Genomic DNA, 18539 nt, shown 5'->3' with positions numbered 1-18539 from the left:
TGGACTACCTGTACCAGTATTCCAGGGTCTGCCACTCTTAATGCTGATTGCAGCTATTCATGCTCTCACTACATTAGTCACATGCATTAGTCTATTAATGTGATTTTTATGTGTGTTTTATGTGGTTTTATTGTGTGTTATATGTTTATTAAATTGTATTAAGGATTTGTGACTTCAGCGCTGCTTATTGTCATTTCTGTGTATTGGAGATTAACTATTTCCTTTCTGCAGCTGCTGGGAATAGCACCACATGTCAGCACCCTTTCTATTTTTTAGATAACCAGGCTTGTGCAACTACCAAATCTGATTACAAGCCTTCAGTCTGATGGGACGGGCCTCTCCCCAGGGGCTCCCAGGGTGGAATGCCGACTTCTTCAGTTCGCCCAGTTCTGGCGTCAGACCACATCAGACGCCTGGGTAAGAGAAATGGTATCCTGTGGATACGCACTCTCATTCCTGAGGCGGCCCCCCCAGCAGTTCTTTTGCACAGGACCTTTATCGGGCCCAAGCAAAGCCCTGCTCCTCAAGAAGGCCATTCAATCCTTACTGCTCTCGGGTAATAATTCCGATCCCCTCATCACAGAGAGTGAAGGGATATTATTATATCTACCCTTTTCTTGGTTCAAAAGCCCAACAGGTCTCATCGGCCTATCCTCAACCTCAAGTCTCTGAACAAGTTTATCAAGGTGCTCAGGTTTCGTATGGAAACCCTACTCTGTATTGTCTTGGCTAAGGAGCCTGGTGTCTCTGGACATTCAGGACGCTTACCTACATGTACCTATAGTGCCTTCTCATCAGCAGTATCTCCGGTTTGTTGTCCTACAGCAACATTACCAATTTCAAGCACTGCCTTTTGGGCTTTCTACAGCTTGGATCTTTACCAAGATCTTGGAAGATATGGCGGCCTATCTTCGTCGTCAGGGGATCAGACTGCTCCCATACGATCTCATGCTCTTAGCAAGCTCCCCAGAAATTCTTCACCGCCATCTACAAGTAACCATTGCCTTTCTACAAACGCACAGTTGGCTGATAAACTGAAACAAGTCTTCCCTGACCCCTTCTCAAAGAATGGTACATCTGGGAGCCTTCCTGGACTCTCGGGCCCAGAGAATCTTCCTGACGGCAGACAAAATATCTGTATTACAGCACTGAGTGCAAAGATTACTCCACAGTCGCCGAGTATCAATTCACTATGCAATGCAGGCCTTGGGATCCATGGTGTCCACCTTTGACATGGTGGAGTTTGCTCAATTTCACTCCAGGCCCCTACAACACCTGATCCTCTCCAGGTGGAATGGGCTGCCTCATCTCCTCAGATCTCAGACGATGGGCCCCAGGAGGTTCGCCTGTCACTATCGTGGTGGCTACAGACGTCCCACCTAAACAAGGGTCACTCGCCCCTCTTGGATCCAGGACTAGGCACTCCACACAATGGACGCATGCCTCTGTGGGTGGGGCGCAATGACCGGCCAGCGGTCCTTCCAAGGATGCTGGACTGGAGGCGATCTTACCAGTCAACGTCCTGGAACTCCGAGCCATTTACAAAGCCCTCACTCTGGCCCAGGATATTCTTCAGGGCAAGCCTGTACAATTTTATAGTATGACAACACCACGGCAGTGGCCTACCTCAATCACCAAGGAGGCACTCAAAGTCGGTCAGCTATGGCAGAAGTGGTCCGCATTCTCACATGGGCCAAACACCATGTCCGCAGTGTTCATCCCGGGGATTCTCAATTGGGAGGCGGATTTCCTCAGCCGTCATGACGTGCATGCAGGGGAGTGGTCTCTCAATCCAGAAGTCTTCCAGCTCCTGATGGACAAATGGGGTCTACCGGACGCCAGTGGTACTCCGATCTTCAAAGTCTCTCCATAGACGTTCATCTTCAATTTCCTCTACGACCAGACCTGTTGTCTCAGGGTCCTGTCTACATCCGGACCTTGCCTGTGTATCTTTTTAATGGCTTGGCTCTTGAGACATCCCTCCTAAGGTCTAAAGGATTTTCCAGCTCTGTGGCCCAGACCATGCTCAGAGCGCGTAAACCGGACTCTCCCAGGATTTATCAGAGTGTGGCATACATATTTCCAGTGGTGTGCTACTAGAAACTAGGTTTTTAGGGTTTCTAGAATCCTTGTCTTTGTTCAAGCTGGATTGGATCTCGAACTCTGCCTAGCCTCTCTGAAAGTGTACATCTCTGCTCTGTCTATCTGGTTCCAGCGCAGAATTGCTCCTCTACCAGATGTTCACACCTTCCGACAAGGTGTTCTATTCTATTATATACAACCTCCCATTGTCCCTCCTGTGGCTCTGTGGGATTTGTCAGTGGTTCTCCACGCACTTCAGGAGCCTCCATGCGAACCCCTGGATTCAGTGGATGTCAAATGGCTCACTGCGAAGACTCTGTTTCTTCTGGCTATAACATCTGCCCTTAGGGTATCGGATTTCTGGGTGCTTTCTTGTCACTCCCCATTTCTAATCTTTCATCCGACAGGGCTGTTCTCTGAACGCTCCCTGGCTTACTTCCCAAGGTGGTCTCTCGTTTCCACCTCAATGAGGAAATTGTGGTTCCGGCCTTTCAATCACCAGACCTCTCGGCAGGTGAGGCCTCTTTGGATGTGGTCCGTGCTCTGAAGATCTACGTGGACCGTACTAGTTCATCAGGAAATCTGACTCCCTCTTCATTCTATATGGATTCCACAAAAAGGGATGGCCAGCTAACAAACAGACTCTGGCCAGATGGCTTCGCATGGCTATCTCACAGGCTTACACGCAGACTAGCCTTCCTGGGCAGGCTACAATATCTGCTCATTCTACTCGCTCTGTGGGTCCCTCGTGGGCAGCCCGCCGTGGCGCGTATGCCGAACAACTATGCAAGGCGACCGCGTGCTCTTCCTTCGAGCGCCGGGTTCTCTCAGCTCAGGAGCATCACTGCCCTTGAACACTACTTTGGGACATCCCCATTGTCTCCCTGTGGAGCCCTATGGACCCTGAAGAAGAAAAGGAGAGTTATGGTAAAACTTACCCTTGTTAACGCTCTTTAATCAAAGTCCATAGGGTCCACAGGGCACCCACCCTGACGCTCCTGGCTTCTATGGGTTTCTTCTCTTGGTCACTTGGTTCCTTCTCTGTGTGAGAGTGTGATTATTCAGTGTTCCAGTCTTCCTTCTCTCCTATCCTGCTCCTGCCTTGTGCTTGTTAACAAAACTGAGTTGCCTTCAGGCTTTGGGCGGGGTATAGGGGGAAGGACTGGAGCATCCTGGGACAGAAAAAAAAGCTTTGCTGTTGGTGCCTGGTCTTCAAAGTACCACCTACACCCCATTGTCTCCCTGTGGACCCTACAGACTTCGAAAAAAGAGAGTTAACAAGGGTAAGTTTTTTTTTTTTGTTTTTTTTTTACCATTCCAAAAATATGGAATATAGTACGTCATTGATTGTATCTTTATTAGTTAACTTAAATGTTTTTACTAGCTGGCTAATGGCAAGAAGTGTTTTAAATGGACCGGTATTCCTTTTTTAAGGAATACATGTGTTAATATGTTCCAGTTATAATGCTACACCTTGCTTCTATAATGATGCTGGTAGTTTGCTTGTAGCACTCACAATTTAGTAGAGTTCCATTATGCTTCCTCTTCCCCACAATTATTTTTTTTCTCTTCACCATCAGTCTTGTGCTTTTAATGTAAACTTGACATCAGAGTTTAGCTCCCACTACCGTAGAACAACCCTTTAGTTAAAAATGTTTGTTACAAAAATAGTGCTCTCTTTATCCTTATTTATGAGATAACTTAGGGCCTGATCAGATGTGGATAGTATGCACAGTTACAAGGAAGCAGCTGTGCAATACCGTACAGCAAATATTGAAAAGCTGCAGGAAGCGTCTATAGGAAGCAAACCCCTCCTGACAGCAATTGTGATCTGGAGAAAATCCGTGCCGCTATAATACATCTATTTAGGTGTAAGTGACAGTGCTCCTTAGATAGCTAGGAGTGCTGTGTAAGGGATAAGTGTGATGTCATTTGCAGAGTATGTTGTCATTAAGGGGCATGGTTTGGTCCTTAAAGGTCTGAAAATCTAATTGAGTGCAAGCAAAGCTTTAGCAGACAAAACTCCCGGCACCGCCTGCACAGAGGGACAACATAAAATACAAATACACCCCCAGTGATAGACACCATTATGATATGAAACACCCTAAACCGACCTGATACTGGATTGTTATCCCAAACACAGTTTATTGCTCTGTTCTTGTATGTACTTTGTTTTTATGTATAATTCAAATTACTGTACAATAACTTAATTTCTGTTGTGATAACCCGTTGGTGTAGTCCAGCATGTCTCTTATGCAATGATTTTACAGATAGCAGCTGGTAGAGAAGGATGTCTAAATGATGGAAAATGTACAGAATAACAGTCTGTTGCCGCAGCTGCTAGATATGATGCTATTTTAAGTTGCAGACCAGTGGTTTCTTAGCCATGAATGATGCAGGCTGAGAATACAATAAAGGTTCTGTCTGCAGTAATGTTTTATTGATGGGGCTAAATGCATCTCTGTGAAATGGAGATATGCCAGCAAATTTCATATTCTGTCTGTATAAAATAAAATAGGCTAACATAATATTCTGTTTATCTTGTTCAGGGTCTCATATTGGTATAAGGACCATAGCATTGGTTGCTTTAAGATTAAATATGTCCCTTTGAGATTTGTCTGAGTAGGTCGCAGCCTCCAATAAAACACTATAGTAATGTGTGTAGAGAACAGGCCCATTTGGATGTACTTGTTGCATTGGATTAGTACACATCTGCTTTTAACCTAATATTTTTCTCTCTCCATCCCTACTCCTCCCTCTCTATACCTCTCTCTATCTATCTCTCTTTGTAGGGAGTACTGGACAGATTTTCCCAAATTCAACCCAAATTAATTTTCTCGGTGGAGGCAGTGATTTATAATGGGAAAGAACATTCTCACCTGGAGAAACTGCAGAGTGTAGTGAAAGGTACAGGAACTTTATATGTGTAATTTTACTGTGCATGAGCAGTTGCTTAAAGGTGCAGTAACAGTTTTTTAGGGGGGTAGTCAATTAGTGGCAATGGGAGCAAGATGCTGTAGTTCCAACCAATTCTCTATATTCCACCACCATTGCAGATTTTTTCTAGCACCCCACTGTGGTGCACAGGAAAACCTGCAGTGTTGTACAGGTTGAGTCTCCCATATCCAAAATGCTTGGGACCAGGGGTATTTTGGATAACTGAATATTCCGTATTTTGGAATATTTGCATACCATAATGAGATATCCTGGGAATAGGACCCAAATATACACACAGAATGCATTTATGTGTTATATACACCTTATACACACAGCCTGCAGGTAATTTTATACAATATATTCAATAATTTTGTGGTTCAAACAAAGTTTGGGTAAAGAAATAAATTTCATGTATGTTTCATATACACCTTATACACACAGCCTGAAGGTAATTTTATACAATATTTTTAATAATTTGTGCCTTAGACAAAGTTTGTGTACATTGAACCATCAAAAATCAAAGATTTCATTATCTCAGTCATGCCAAAAAAATTACGTATTTCGGAATATTTGGATATGAGAGACTCAAACCTGTAGTACCATAATGATGGTTTGTGTCCTGCTGCTCATAGTGTCTGCACATTGCCGATAATTGTATACCAAGGTTGAAGTCTTCAGTATTTGCTCTATGTATGTCAGTGCTGTTTTGCCATTTGCTAGAAGCTGATACCTTTCTTGGAAACAAGGCCTGTCTGCCTCCAAAATAGTCACCGATTTCTTAATACCAATCGATAACATTTACTCAAAATGCGGTGAATGAAAATGCCAAATGTAATTAATATAAATTGTCTGCAGCCAGAAATAATTTCTATACAAACATGGCTTTGTTACACATAATTAATTTTGGTGAAATGAGAATTTTGTAATTGCAAATGATAAAATATGTTTCGTCCAAATGTCAGATTTTTTTCCCGTTTTCATGTGTTTTATTAGAAAAAACAATTCAAAATTAATTAGTCTCGTGACACTATTACATATATTGGGCCTGATTCAGAGCCGGTCGCTATTAGCGCTCGCTCGTTCAGAAAAAGGGGTGGCTATTCAAATGAACCGTTCGCTCTTTGCGGTCTGTTGCCGCCTCTATGTCTGAACGAGCGAACAAAACATGCGGTCGTTTTTTTGATAAAAACGCCCCCTGGCCGCTCGCATCATACGTCATGTCCGCTATTTATTAGATTAATCGAGTACATCGACCAGCGTATGAACTGCTCGCTATTCTTGTGGTTGGTTTTTCCTACCACAAGTTTGCGAGCAGTTCGGACTATAAAATAACCCAGTCACGTGGTCAGTGACGCTGCTGTATTAATTATGCACACCCATAAAACGCCCGTTTTGACCTTTAAGCACGCCTGCGTCCTGATCTCCACTCCCCGTTTTCAAGCACCTTCCCCTGTTACCACCCACATACGCCTCCTCCTGTCACTCATATTAGCAGGCATTCGCTATTTAGCGAACAAACGATTTTCGGCCGCACTGACTGGTTCGCGCATGCGTATTACGATCCGTACGCATGCGCAGTTGGGCAAACATCGCTCGGAACGAACGAGCGGCCGCTTACGAGCGGCTCTGAATCAGGCCCATAGATTGTGCATGAGGGATTTTTTCCTGTGTAAAAAATAAATAAATAATTAACTTTTAAGGCTTTTTTTTTTTTATTTGGGTGACAGTTAAAGCAAGTATAAATATACTCTATGGAGAGATCCACCTTGTTCTATTACATATATGTGTGTATTATGCACTTTTTTTCCCAGACAGTTCATAAACTAGTCCTCTGGTCACTATAATGGACAATATGGTTCTGGCTTTGTTTTTCCTTGTCCAACACAATGGAACTTGCTCTGTTACTGTTGTCCTCAGGGTTACCAGATTTAAAGAAGGTGGTTGTGATTCCTTACGTTTTTCCGAAAGATAAGATCGACCTCTCCAAGATTCCCAACAGGTTTGTGGTTGTGTGGGAGGGAGGATCAATCACCATGTTTCTGTCCAATGATTATAGACTTCTGTATTCATACATGTCATTTTAATGGCTTTTTTTTTCCAACTAAAGAGTTCTCCTAAGAAGTGGCAGAACAACCACCACTGCAGGGGGTGCAGCCACTGAAGCACTAGAATGCCAGGTCACTCTTACAGGTTTCCAGCTCTACTCTATCCACATGCTCAGAGCAGGCCCCCATTTTTGCTCTTCTGAGAGCTGAGCCGGGCCTGGGAGACTGTACTATGCCCTGTGGACCTCATAGCAAAATTTGTGGGAGGCATGCAGTGTTCCTCCTCTGTTTCTCGGTGACCTAAAGTATCTGCGCTGTCTATACTAGCTAATGGAATATATCTAATGTGCCCTGTCCATGTAGAATTTGTAGCATCTATGGTGCAAGACGGCCAGCATGACAGACAATCTGAGATGAGTAGCATACTTTATTTTTCTTTCAATTATACATCTTCGCAGACACAGTGAAACACTACGCATGGCTGCACAAGGATTAGTTTTACACAAATACAAAATCGCAGATGAAAAACAAAGGAACATAGCATGAGAAAAAGCCGCGTTGCTCGCATTAGAGCCCCTCTTACACAGATTCAGAATCAGTCGCACATCAAATTGACCAGTGCAAGCTAGTAATGTAGACTTTGTCGCACCCAGTTGTTTTATTTATGCGAAAAGACTCATTTTATGAGAGAAGGATGTTCAGCGTGGAGTCGTATTTGCCGCGATTTGAGCAACAGTGTATGAGATCACATCTGTATATGAGTATGAAAAGTGTTCCCAGTACTGGAAATGTGCAGAAGTTACACACACCTCAAATGGCTGAGAGATATGCTTTATAACATACACAATTTCTTATTTCGTGTGATTCTTCTCACTTCACTGGTGAACCATAAAAAATAAAAAAGATCAATTAAATGTAAGATCAATATACTATCACACGCGCCTTATTCTAAGATGAGGAAAAAACCTTAATTGTGCTGTAGCGCCTCCTTCTCTATGGATTATTCCCAGAAAAGAAGAGAAATACTATACGCTCACTGTGTAGAAAGATCAATATGTGATAGCAAATAGAAAACATGGATGATTGATATTAGACCTCTTAAGTGATCTTAAATTCACCAATGCCAGATTAGTTTTAATTGGAAAGCCTTTATTCAGAAACAGTCACAATTCATAGTGCCGTAATCACTTAAATGTTTTAAATTACTACTAATCTGCTACTTCTTACTTTTCATACTGATGTAAGCAGGTACAGTACATACCTCGCTACTGTCACAACTGTGGTCCTCAGCCATCTCAACAAACCTCCTTATTATAAATCTGTAACTGACGGACAAATATTTAAATACTGCACAAATGAAGACGTGACTGTCCACTACATTTTTTCATGTTCTGGAACCACTAAGCCTGAGCCAGTGGGTGAATGGGACAGAATAATAAAGCGATACCTGCATGACACTGTAACTATGGGAGTTAGTTATTTAGATAAAATGACGTTATGGTTCTACACTGACTAAAAATGGAGACACTTGACACTTCATTGCAGCATGTTAAGCATTCATTAACACAAATGCAGCATATTTCACTTGCTGAGCTTCCTTTTTAGAAATCCACATTTTTCTATTACTATTTCTGTGAGTGCTGTCAAATACTATGTGCATCATTGAAAACATGACAGTGTCAGCTGTTTTCATGTTTATGGAAAACAAACCATAACAGATGGATAAGACTGTGAACATGAACCAGATTATCTTAAAATACCAAACCATTACAAAGCTGTTTGTTATTTAAAAAGACACAGCAATCCAAATATGTATGATATACAAAGGCTTCCATGTAAATACAGATTTAATAAGGGCATAGTTTGTGTTTAAACCTTTACTTTTTTTTTTGTTGTTTTTATTAATAAATGCCCAAAAGCTGGGTACACACTATACGATATGTGACTGCCTATCCCCCCTCGCAAACGGGCCGACATAACGGGTGGACGGTACACACTAGACGATCCGATGCCCGATAGGTCAGCTCCTGCCGCATCCCGCTGCATGGGGTCGTTAGTCGCATTGTCAGGTTGAGCTGCATGTAGGGATGACCTGACGATGCGGCTGACAACCCCACGGGAGCGAGCAACAGCTGACATAGTGGGTAAACACTACACGATTTGGACAATATGTCGTTCCGATTTGTTGGAATCGGGCATATCATGCGAGAAATTATATATTGTGTACCTGGCTTTACATGCAGTTGCTTTATTACCACCCTAGTCTTTTTCCTTGAGTCTCATTGCTTTTCATTGTGATGTAAATACTGTAGGTAATTACATCTATTGTTCATCCACAGAGTGCCTGCTAATGCCAGTGAAGACTGAGCTAGGCTATTTCAGTTAATAGAGCTAGAACCATGTACAAACTGACTGCTTTGCAATCTCTTATAGCAATTAATTGTTATCAAATATTTATAAAGTGCCACCAATTTACGCAGCGCTGTGCAGAGAGAATATGTGTCACTCGTATCTGTCCCTGCCCCATTGGTGCATACAGCTTTTGGAGTATGGAGAAAAACCCATGTAGGGAGTACATATTGCTTGGTAAATGCTGTGAGCAGGGCTGGATTATAGGGAGGGCGACAGGGGCGGCCGTCCCGGGGCCCTCCCCATGCTGTCCCCGGCCGGCCAGCCCCTTCCCCAAGATTAACCTTTTTTTTTTTGGTCTTCTTATATTGGAGCCGCCTGCCGTGGCCCGCGATTAAGCTCCGCCCCCTTCTGCCTCTTAAGTAAGCAATAATGTTTGCGTGTGAGTATATATGTATATATAATACCCACACACAAATAGGCCTACCTGATACACATATATATATATGTGTGTGTGTGTATATACATATATATATATATATATATATATATCTCACACACACATATCAGGCAGGCCGATTTATTACCAGTTATTTATATAGCGCACACATATTCCGCAGCGCTTTACAGAGAATATTTGGCCATTCACATCAGTCCCTGTCCCAGAAGAGCTTACAATCTATATTCCCTATCACATGACACACACATAAGCACTAGAGTTCATTTTGTAGGGAGCCAATTAACCTACCAGTATATTTTTGGATTGTGGGAGGAAAGCGGAACACCCGAAGGAAACCCACGCAAGCACAGGGAGAATATACTAACTCCACACAGCTAGAGCTGTGGTGAGAATCGAACCCACGACCTCAGTCCTGTAAGGCAGTAATGCTAACCATTACACCGTCTGAGCCTTTGAGTAATAGCTGCCTATTGGCCTCTTATTTCTGTACAACGGCACATCTATTTGTGTAAAAGCAGAGAGACCTACTAATGTGACTACCGTCCAATATTATTGCTACCACTAAAAATTTTAGTTTTCACTAAATTGAATGTGTTTACTTGCTGTAGTAACTGATTATTTTATTTGCAACACCACAAAGTAGTTGTACAATACAATAGATTTATTGGGGTCTTTTAGATAACATAAAGCAAATAGGATTGAATTAAATACAATTTTTATGTCACTCCCATAATTCCAAGATTGGTGCTATAAATCCACACAGTAGCAGTAGCATGGAGATTGCAGCAGCAGCATAATCATTCTGAAACCGCAACACAGGGCAGACAATGTAGCGTCTGTTCCCTGCCCTTGGTCACCGAGCAGTTAACCGATTCTTCAGCAGCTGCTAAGTTATGGTAATGCATTGACATTTTTCATGTAAATTTCTGGGACATGCATTCACTTGAACGTCTGGAAGAGAAGATTTATCTTCTCATAATGAGTGAAAATTGAAATTCATATTATAGTCTGTGCCCTCCCTTATTTTATTTCCCTGTATTTTATTTATATTTTGTTTGATTATTTTTACTCTAAATGTAGTTTTTAACATGTTGTGGCAGTTACCATCTACAAAATGAGCCCTCCTGGCTTAGATGAAAGATATCTCCATTCCCTAGCACAGTGCAGGAGACATGGGTTCCAGTGAATAGATTTACAATCAAAAGGTTGACAAAGTCTAGATAGACACCCATTGGTAGACATTCAATAAACAGGGACAAAAGGTCGACAGGTACACAAGGTCCACATACAAAAGGTCGACCTGGATAAAGATACAGGTACAAACGGTTGACATTAAAATGGTCAACACTTTTTTTTAGTTCTTTTATGCTTAGGCACTTACCTTAGGGTTAAGCTCTAGGAGGGAAGTTTAGGGTTAGGCACCAGGAGAGAGGGTTAGGGCAGACACCATGGGGAGCGTTAGGGTGAAGATTATGGTAGAAAAAAAAGTCAAGTCAAACATTTTTGTGTCGACCATTTCAGTGTAGACATTTTGACCATGTTGACCTTTTTGTACCTGTCTATCTTCATCCATGTCAACCTTTTGTACACGTCGACCTTTTTTCCCTGTCTACCTAGCGTTCCAGCTGGCCGAGTATCGTCCCTACCCTCGGGCTGCGGCTCAGAGTGCCCTTTCTCTAGGTCCGGCGACCGGGCCTAGAGGGAACACTACTACCTATTGACTGTCTACCATTTGGTGTCTATCTAGACATTGTCTACTTTTTTACTGTAGATCTCTTATACCAAACCCGCATACGTATGTTTGTTTTTTAGGCACTTTTCAATACTCCTTGGATTTTGTTATGGATAAGTACCTGCTAAACACATCCTGGTTTACAGTCTATTGCAAACACTATGTAGAATATAATTATGGCACTTGATTTCTCATCCGGTACACATTCTCAACCCTTCTTGTGCCATATGCTCCAGAATCCTATCACCCTAGTACATTGTAATAAGTTGAACCTGGTCTTTTCTTGCATCTCTCCCTCTCCCTCTCCCTCCCTTTTGTATTTTGCTGCAAAAATTAAATGTGTAATTTTATAAATGAATCATATTTGTAAACCATGCCCATCACACTGTTGGGAGTAGCATCATGAATTTATTGACTGTAGTGTTGGTGCTAGATGAAAGCTTCTGCCTTTTATATTGGATGCTCTATGTTGGCTGCTGCCAATAGAAACGTTTATCACAAAAATGTTTGTCAGTGACAGTAATAATAAGACATAGTAATCATATTAACATAGTGGGAAATATGGGCGTGGCCTGGAGTAGCAGTGCGTAGGAGGTGTTTGCCAGCTCTCCTGCTTTCTTCCTGTTAATATATCCTGTTTGCGTGGACGTACCATCTTGAATTTCTGTATAGTGTGAGGTATTCTTTCCTGCATCTCCTGAGGTTCACCGGTGGGCTCTTTGTCTAGTGCCTACTTACCTGTTGCCCGATTATCTCCATGGCCGGGTCCCGCAGTGTGGTATTCCTGAGACTGCTCCTGTTTTTGTGTCCTCTACTACAGATCCTGTCCTGGACTTATCAAACTCAGATACAATCTCATGTATTGGAAAGGATACCTACTCCATTTCTGGGTATTTTGATTCTACTGTGGTTTCTCTGAACATTTGTTCTCCAGTCCTATTGGATACAAAGTTTGGGATGGCTGTATCACTGATTTTTGAATCTGAAGCTTTCATGTTCACTACGAAAGGTCCTGTCCTGCATTTATCCTTCTCAGTGGATGTGATTATATCCGGATCTGATATCTGCTCTCTTTCTGGGTGTTGCAATTCTGATGTGGTTCTTCCAAAGATCCATTCACCGGGCCTATTGGATATGATGGGGATCCAGGATTTGTTGTTCCAGTGTTCCATGGATTTTTCTATTTGTCCTTGGGTGGGCTGGAACAGGACTGTTCCTTTATTTACATCCTAGCAAAATGTGGAGACCTGGCCGGATTAATGCTTTGTAGACTATCATTTTGCCTCTCTATTTAGATGCCTTTTCGACCCTATTTTTATTTTTCTTACTGGTGAGTATGTCAGTAAACTGCTTAGCATTTTGTGTGGGTAATATTCCAATTGCTTAATAAGTTGGAGAGCTGGGCTGTCAGGTTCCGGCCTAGGATTGGCCGTTACTCACCACAGTGCCGTCTTCCCCTGACTTCTCGTGCAGTCAGACGTCTGGTGCAGCGGCAAGTGACGCGCTGAGGATTATGCCTTAGGTGCACTTGTCTTCCAGTTTCTGCTCCGTGATTTGGTTACCGAGGTTGCCATCATGGGCGCAGCCATGACCATCTTCATCACCTGATTGACCCTCCGTCCAATGGTAGCATGGTCATTTGTCAGCTGACGCTGCCTTCCAATGGACTGCTACCAGGCTCTGGACAACAGGAAGTTGCCTGAACAACGTCGTTACTACTAGTGTTTTCTAGCTGTCGCTTCGTTCCAGGTTCCCTTGCTGTTCTACTCTCGAGTCTATTCTAGTTCTCTCCTGTGCCAGCGGTGCGTCTGAAACACCTTGCCCACGTACTCAGTACATCCTTTGAGTACAATCACAGCATCATCCTCCTGTGCCAGTGGTCATCTGATACCTTGCCTGTATACTCAGTATACATCCTCGTACTGTGACCTCGCTAGTGCTTCCTTCTGAAGTACAACCTCCTGGGCCTCATCTGTGTTCTAATCTCCATTTCCCACGTGTATCGGACACCTGACCAAAGGGCCGCGACCTGCCTGCTGGGTGCAGCTTAAACCCATATCCCGCTTGGAGGGGTCACTGGTGAATACCTTCCAGCAGGTTAGACACCGCGCCTTTTGGTCGGGTCTCTCCAACATCTGATACTTGGTTGAGGAGGTCATACATCCAGGGCCCGATTCCTTCCACAACCCCGGACCTCCGCTTTCAGCTCCTCAGTAGGAGATTCCCCTGAGTCATTCTTGACAGTTTGTTCAGGCCAAATGGAAGCTCCAGGATCCCAGGGTGCAGGGGCGTTATAAGATCTCACCTCTCACATGGACAATCAGGAGGCAGCACAACATCAAGTGGCTCAATATTTGCAAGAGCTTTCTGGGGAATTACTTTCCATCCAATCTACCTTGGCCACGTTACTCCCTCCTCACACGGTGTCTGCTCCTTCGAATCCTCCAGTCCATCCCCTGGTTCCTGTAACACAGAAGTCTCGTCTTCAGTTGGCATCCCCGGAACGCTTTGATGGAAATCCACGACGTTGCCGAGGTATCCTCAACTAATGCGAGCTTCAGTTCGAATGTCTGCCACAATTTCCCTAAGTCTAGGTCATAGGTGGCTTATATTATTTCATTGCTGGCTGGAACCGCCTGGGATTGGGTTTCTCCGCTATGGGAACGAGCAGATCCTCTGGTGTCCAACTATGAAAATTTTATTTCCTCTTTCGAAAGAATTATTGACGAGCCAAACCCGTACTGCCTCGACTTCCTCTGATATCTTTCGAGTCCGACAAGGAGCCCGTGGGACAGTACGTGGTTCAATTTCAGATGATTTCTTCTGAATTAAAATGGAATGAGGAGGCTCTTAAGGCAACCTTTTTATATAGACTTTAGGAGAAAATGAAAGATGAGTTAGCCTCTCGGGATCTTCCAGAGTCCTTCTCCGAGGAAATCTCTCTATGCATCAAGATTGACTTACGCCATAGGGACGATTGACTAGTAGAGGGCGAGGGGATCATTTTCGGGATCGGACATTTTTGTATACAAGTTCCTCTTCTCCAGCTACAAGTAAAGAAGAACCAAGGCAAGTCATTAAATCTCGGCTGACCACGGCAGAATGTAATCGCCGCTTCCAGAATAAGCTCTGCCTTTACTGTGCAGCTCCGGAACACGTTCTCAAGAATTGTCCTCTTCTTGCGGGAAACTAGACACCCAACTGGTTCTGGGAGCATCCAGTTGGGGGTAGTGATCAAGCCTTCCCACTTAATGGATAGTCTCTTAACAGTGTTCCTTTCCCACAAGTTAAGGACAAAGGATTTGAAGGCCTTGGTAGATTCCGGAGCTACAGGGAATTTTATTTCTGATTCCTTGGTGCAAACCCTGGGTATTACTCCCCTACCCAGCAAGCTAACTCTTTCAGGGGTGGATGTCAAAATCATTCTGGGTGAGTCTATTTCCACTATCCACCCTGTGTCCCTCCGAGTAGGATGTCTCCAAGAAATGTTGGAGTTCCTGTTCCGACCTAAAACCTCCTATGAACTAGTTTTAGGTCTGCCTTGGTTAAAAAGACATAACCCTACGCTAAATTGATCTAATATGCAAATCCTCACCAAAAAGGGAGCCAATCCTTCTCAATGGTCTTCCTCGGCAGTGACGGCGTTCCAAAAATTAAAAACTGCGTTCTCTACAGCCCCAATCCTTCGCTAACCACAACTTGCTAAATCCTTCACATTAGAGGTGGATCCCTTTTTCGGTTGGAGTGGGAGCTGTGCTATCTGAAACTGCTGAATATGGGAAGATTCCATGTGGTTTGTTCTCGCGAAAAAAATTTCTCCAGCTGAAAAGAATTATGCCATCTGTAACCAGGAGTTATTGGATATGCACTTGGCACTGGAAGAGTGGCGACCTCTTTTGTAAAATGCTAGATTCCCTGTCGCCATCATTACTGGTCATAAAAATCTGGTATATCTCCAAACAGCTCATCGGTTAAATGCTAGGCAAGCTTGTTGGTCCCTCTTCTTTGCTAGATTTGACTTCAAGCTTCAGTTTCATTCTGGTGTTCTGAATAAGAAAGCTGATGCCCTGTCTCTGTCTTTTCTGTCTGCACAGGAGGAAGAGGATCAACCTCAAGTTCTCAGAATCCTGGACCCCCTTGTGTTTGCACCCACTCAACTCCTGTCTCCTCCACCTGGAAAAATCTTCGTTGCTCCACAACTGCGGAAAAGTTTACTGACTTGGGCCCATACCTCCCTTTTCACTGGACATTCCGGCATACTTAAGACTTACAGCGATCTTACTGGTGGCCTACCATGAAGAAGTTTGAGATTTCATTATGTCCTGTGCTAAGTGTGCTCAGCATAAAGTCACTCGCAATAAAACCGTGGGTCTGTTATGTCCTCTGACAGTTCCAGTTGCTCCGTGGACTCCATGGATTTTATTTCTGAATTACCACCGTCCAGAGGACATAACACTGTTCGGGTGTGTGCTCGTGGATCGATTCTCAAAGATGGCCCATTTTATTCCCCTTGTCGGTCTTCCGTCTGCTCCACAATTGGCGAAACTATTCATCCGGGACATCTTCAGGTTGCATGGTCTACCCACATAGATAGTGTCCAGTCGAGGGGTGCAAATCGTAGCCAACTTCTGGAGAGCGCTGTGTGCAACCTGTGGTATTAAATTAAAATTCTCCTCCGCATACCACCCACAAACTCATGGCCAGACCGAAAGGGTGAACCAAGAGTTGGAAACATTTTATTAGACTTTTTGTATCAACTTCACAGGATGACTGGGTCAATCTTTGCCGTTCTTACATAATTTCAGGTATCATTCTTCCTCTAATTCCACTACATTTTTCACAGTCTGTGGTAGACATCCACGAGTGCCTGATTTCTAAGAATTACCATCCATGGCGGTACCAGCCATAACCAATCTGGTAGACTCATTTGCGGTCTTATGGAAGAATATTTATTGTTCCATGAAAAAAGCCTCAAGTAACTAACAAAAAATTTGCTGATAAGAAACGCCTTGCTGTTTCCCTTCTGAGGATTGGAGATAGGGTATGGTTATCATCCAAGAACATTCGTTTAAAAGTACTGAGCATGAAGTTTGCTCCATGCTTCATTGGACCCTACTGCATTCTCAGAGTACTTAATCCCGCGGTGTATAAATTAGAACTTCCGCCTCAGCTGAATATCTTCAATACCTTCCATACCTCTCTACTACGTCCTCTGATTCTTAACCAATTTCAACCTTCCTCTCCTAAAGCACCTCAAGTGCAGACCCAACAGGGTATCGAATTTGAGGTTGAGGGAATTCTGGATTCTCGACATCGATCCAATTACCTTCAGTACCTTATTGATTGGAAAGAGTACGGACCTGAAGAACGAGCATGGATTAATGCCTCCGACATCCATGCTCCTCAACTTGTTCGAGCTTTTCACAGAAAGTTTCCTGATGAGCCTTGTAGGTCTCTGGAGTCCACCCTGAAAGCAGGGGGTACAGTCAGATTCCGGCCTAGGATTGGCCCTTACTCACCACAGCGCCCACTTCCCCTGACGGCGAGTGACGTGCTGAGAATTATGCCTTAGGTGCACTTGTCTTCCAGTTGCTGTTCCCTGATTTGGTTACCGAGGTTGCCGTCATGGGCGCAGCTATGACAGTCTTCATCACCTGACTGACCCTCCGTCCAATGGTAGCATGGTCATTTGTCAGCTGACGCTGCCTTCCAATGGACTGCTACCTTAGGATATTTAACAGGCTCTGGACAACAGGAAGTTGCCTGAACAACGTCGTTACTACTAGTGTTTGCTTGCCATCACTTCGTTCCAGGTTCCCTTGCTATTCTACTCTCGAGTCTATTCTAGTTCTTTCTTGTGCCAGCGGTGTGTCTGAAACACCTTGCCCGCGTACTCAGTACATCCTTCTGGTGCAACCACAGTGTCATTCTCCTGAGCCAGCGGTGTGTCTGAACACCTTGCCTGTGTACTCAGTACATCCTTCTGGTGCAACTACAGTGTCATCCTCCTGTGCCAGCGGTCATCTGATACCTTGTCTGTATACTCAGTACTACATCCTCGTACTGTGACCTCGCTCGTGCTTCTTTCTGAAGTACAACCACCTGGGCCTCATCTGTGTTCTAATCTCCATTTCCCACGTGTATCGGACACCTGACCAAAGGGCCGCGACCTGCTTGCTGGGTGAAGCTTAAACCCATATCCCGCTTGGTGGGGTCACTGGTGAACACCTCCCAGCAGGTTAGACTCCGCGCCTTTGGTCAGGTCTCGCCAACGTCTGATTCTTGTGGATGAGGAGGTCATACATCCAGGCCCCTCGCCTCCAATTCCTTCCATAACCCCTACCTCCGCTTTCAGCTCCTCAGTAGGAGATCCTCCTGAGTCATTCGTGACATGGGCCTTATATAGGTAAGGGTCATTTCATTTATTTGCCTAGTCAGTTATGATGTTTTACTATCCTTAATTTGAGGTGGGGTGGAGGTAAAAAGGCCCATTGTGCTTAGCTTGCAGAGCTGGCCGTATAAGCAATATACATCAAGTTTTGCAGGTTAGCTTTTGTGCCTGCTTTACTCAAGGATTGAAGAGTAGTATATCTGTGCCTGGATTGCGACAGTAGATGTGGTTATACAGTGGTAGTAGTAAATGCTAAAATATTGTACATAATTCATATACAATCAGTTGTGGATCTACATTTTTGGGGCAATGAAGCTTGAACTGTTATGGGGGCCCCTTTGCAACCAGCAACAATAGGGCAACATCCAATAAGGTCCAAATGGCTTTGTTGCCCTTGCATGGACCTTGAGACCCAAATGGTGGAGATGTAGAATCCCCCCAGAGAATGAGAGACTGTAGATTAATATATCTAGAAACAACCAGAGTGAGAGACTGTAGAGGTGGATAGTTGTAGAAACCCCCCACAGAGAGTGAGAGACTAGA

The 18539-nt window shown here is 43.9% G+C and overlaps 1 protein-coding gene across 1 annotated transcript in view; it reads left to right on the top strand.

Annotated features, from left to right (window-relative positions):
* AACS (acetoacetyl-CoA synthetase) overlaps nucleotides 1-18539 on the top strand; it is a 172885-nt gene that overhangs the window by 103131 nt on the left and 51215 nt on the right. The window contains exons 6-7 of the mRNA XM_088482114.1: nucleotides 4875-4989; nucleotides 6937-7018. Of these exons, the coding sequence (XP_088338240.1) occupies nucleotides 4875-4989; nucleotides 6937-7018 (197 nt within the window). The remainder of the gene's footprint in view (nucleotides 1-4874; nucleotides 4990-6936; nucleotides 7019-18539) is intronic.

The sequence above is a fragment of the Taudactylus pleione genome, unplaced genomic scaffold (assembly GCF_031769625.1).
Source record: "Taudactylus pleione unplaced genomic scaffold, aTauple2 ptg000282l, whole genome shotgun sequence".
NCBI lineage: Eukaryota > Metazoa > Chordata > Amphibia > Anura > Myobatrachidae > Taudactylus > Taudactylus pleione.
This window is presented reverse-complemented; position numbering and strand designations above follow the sequence as displayed.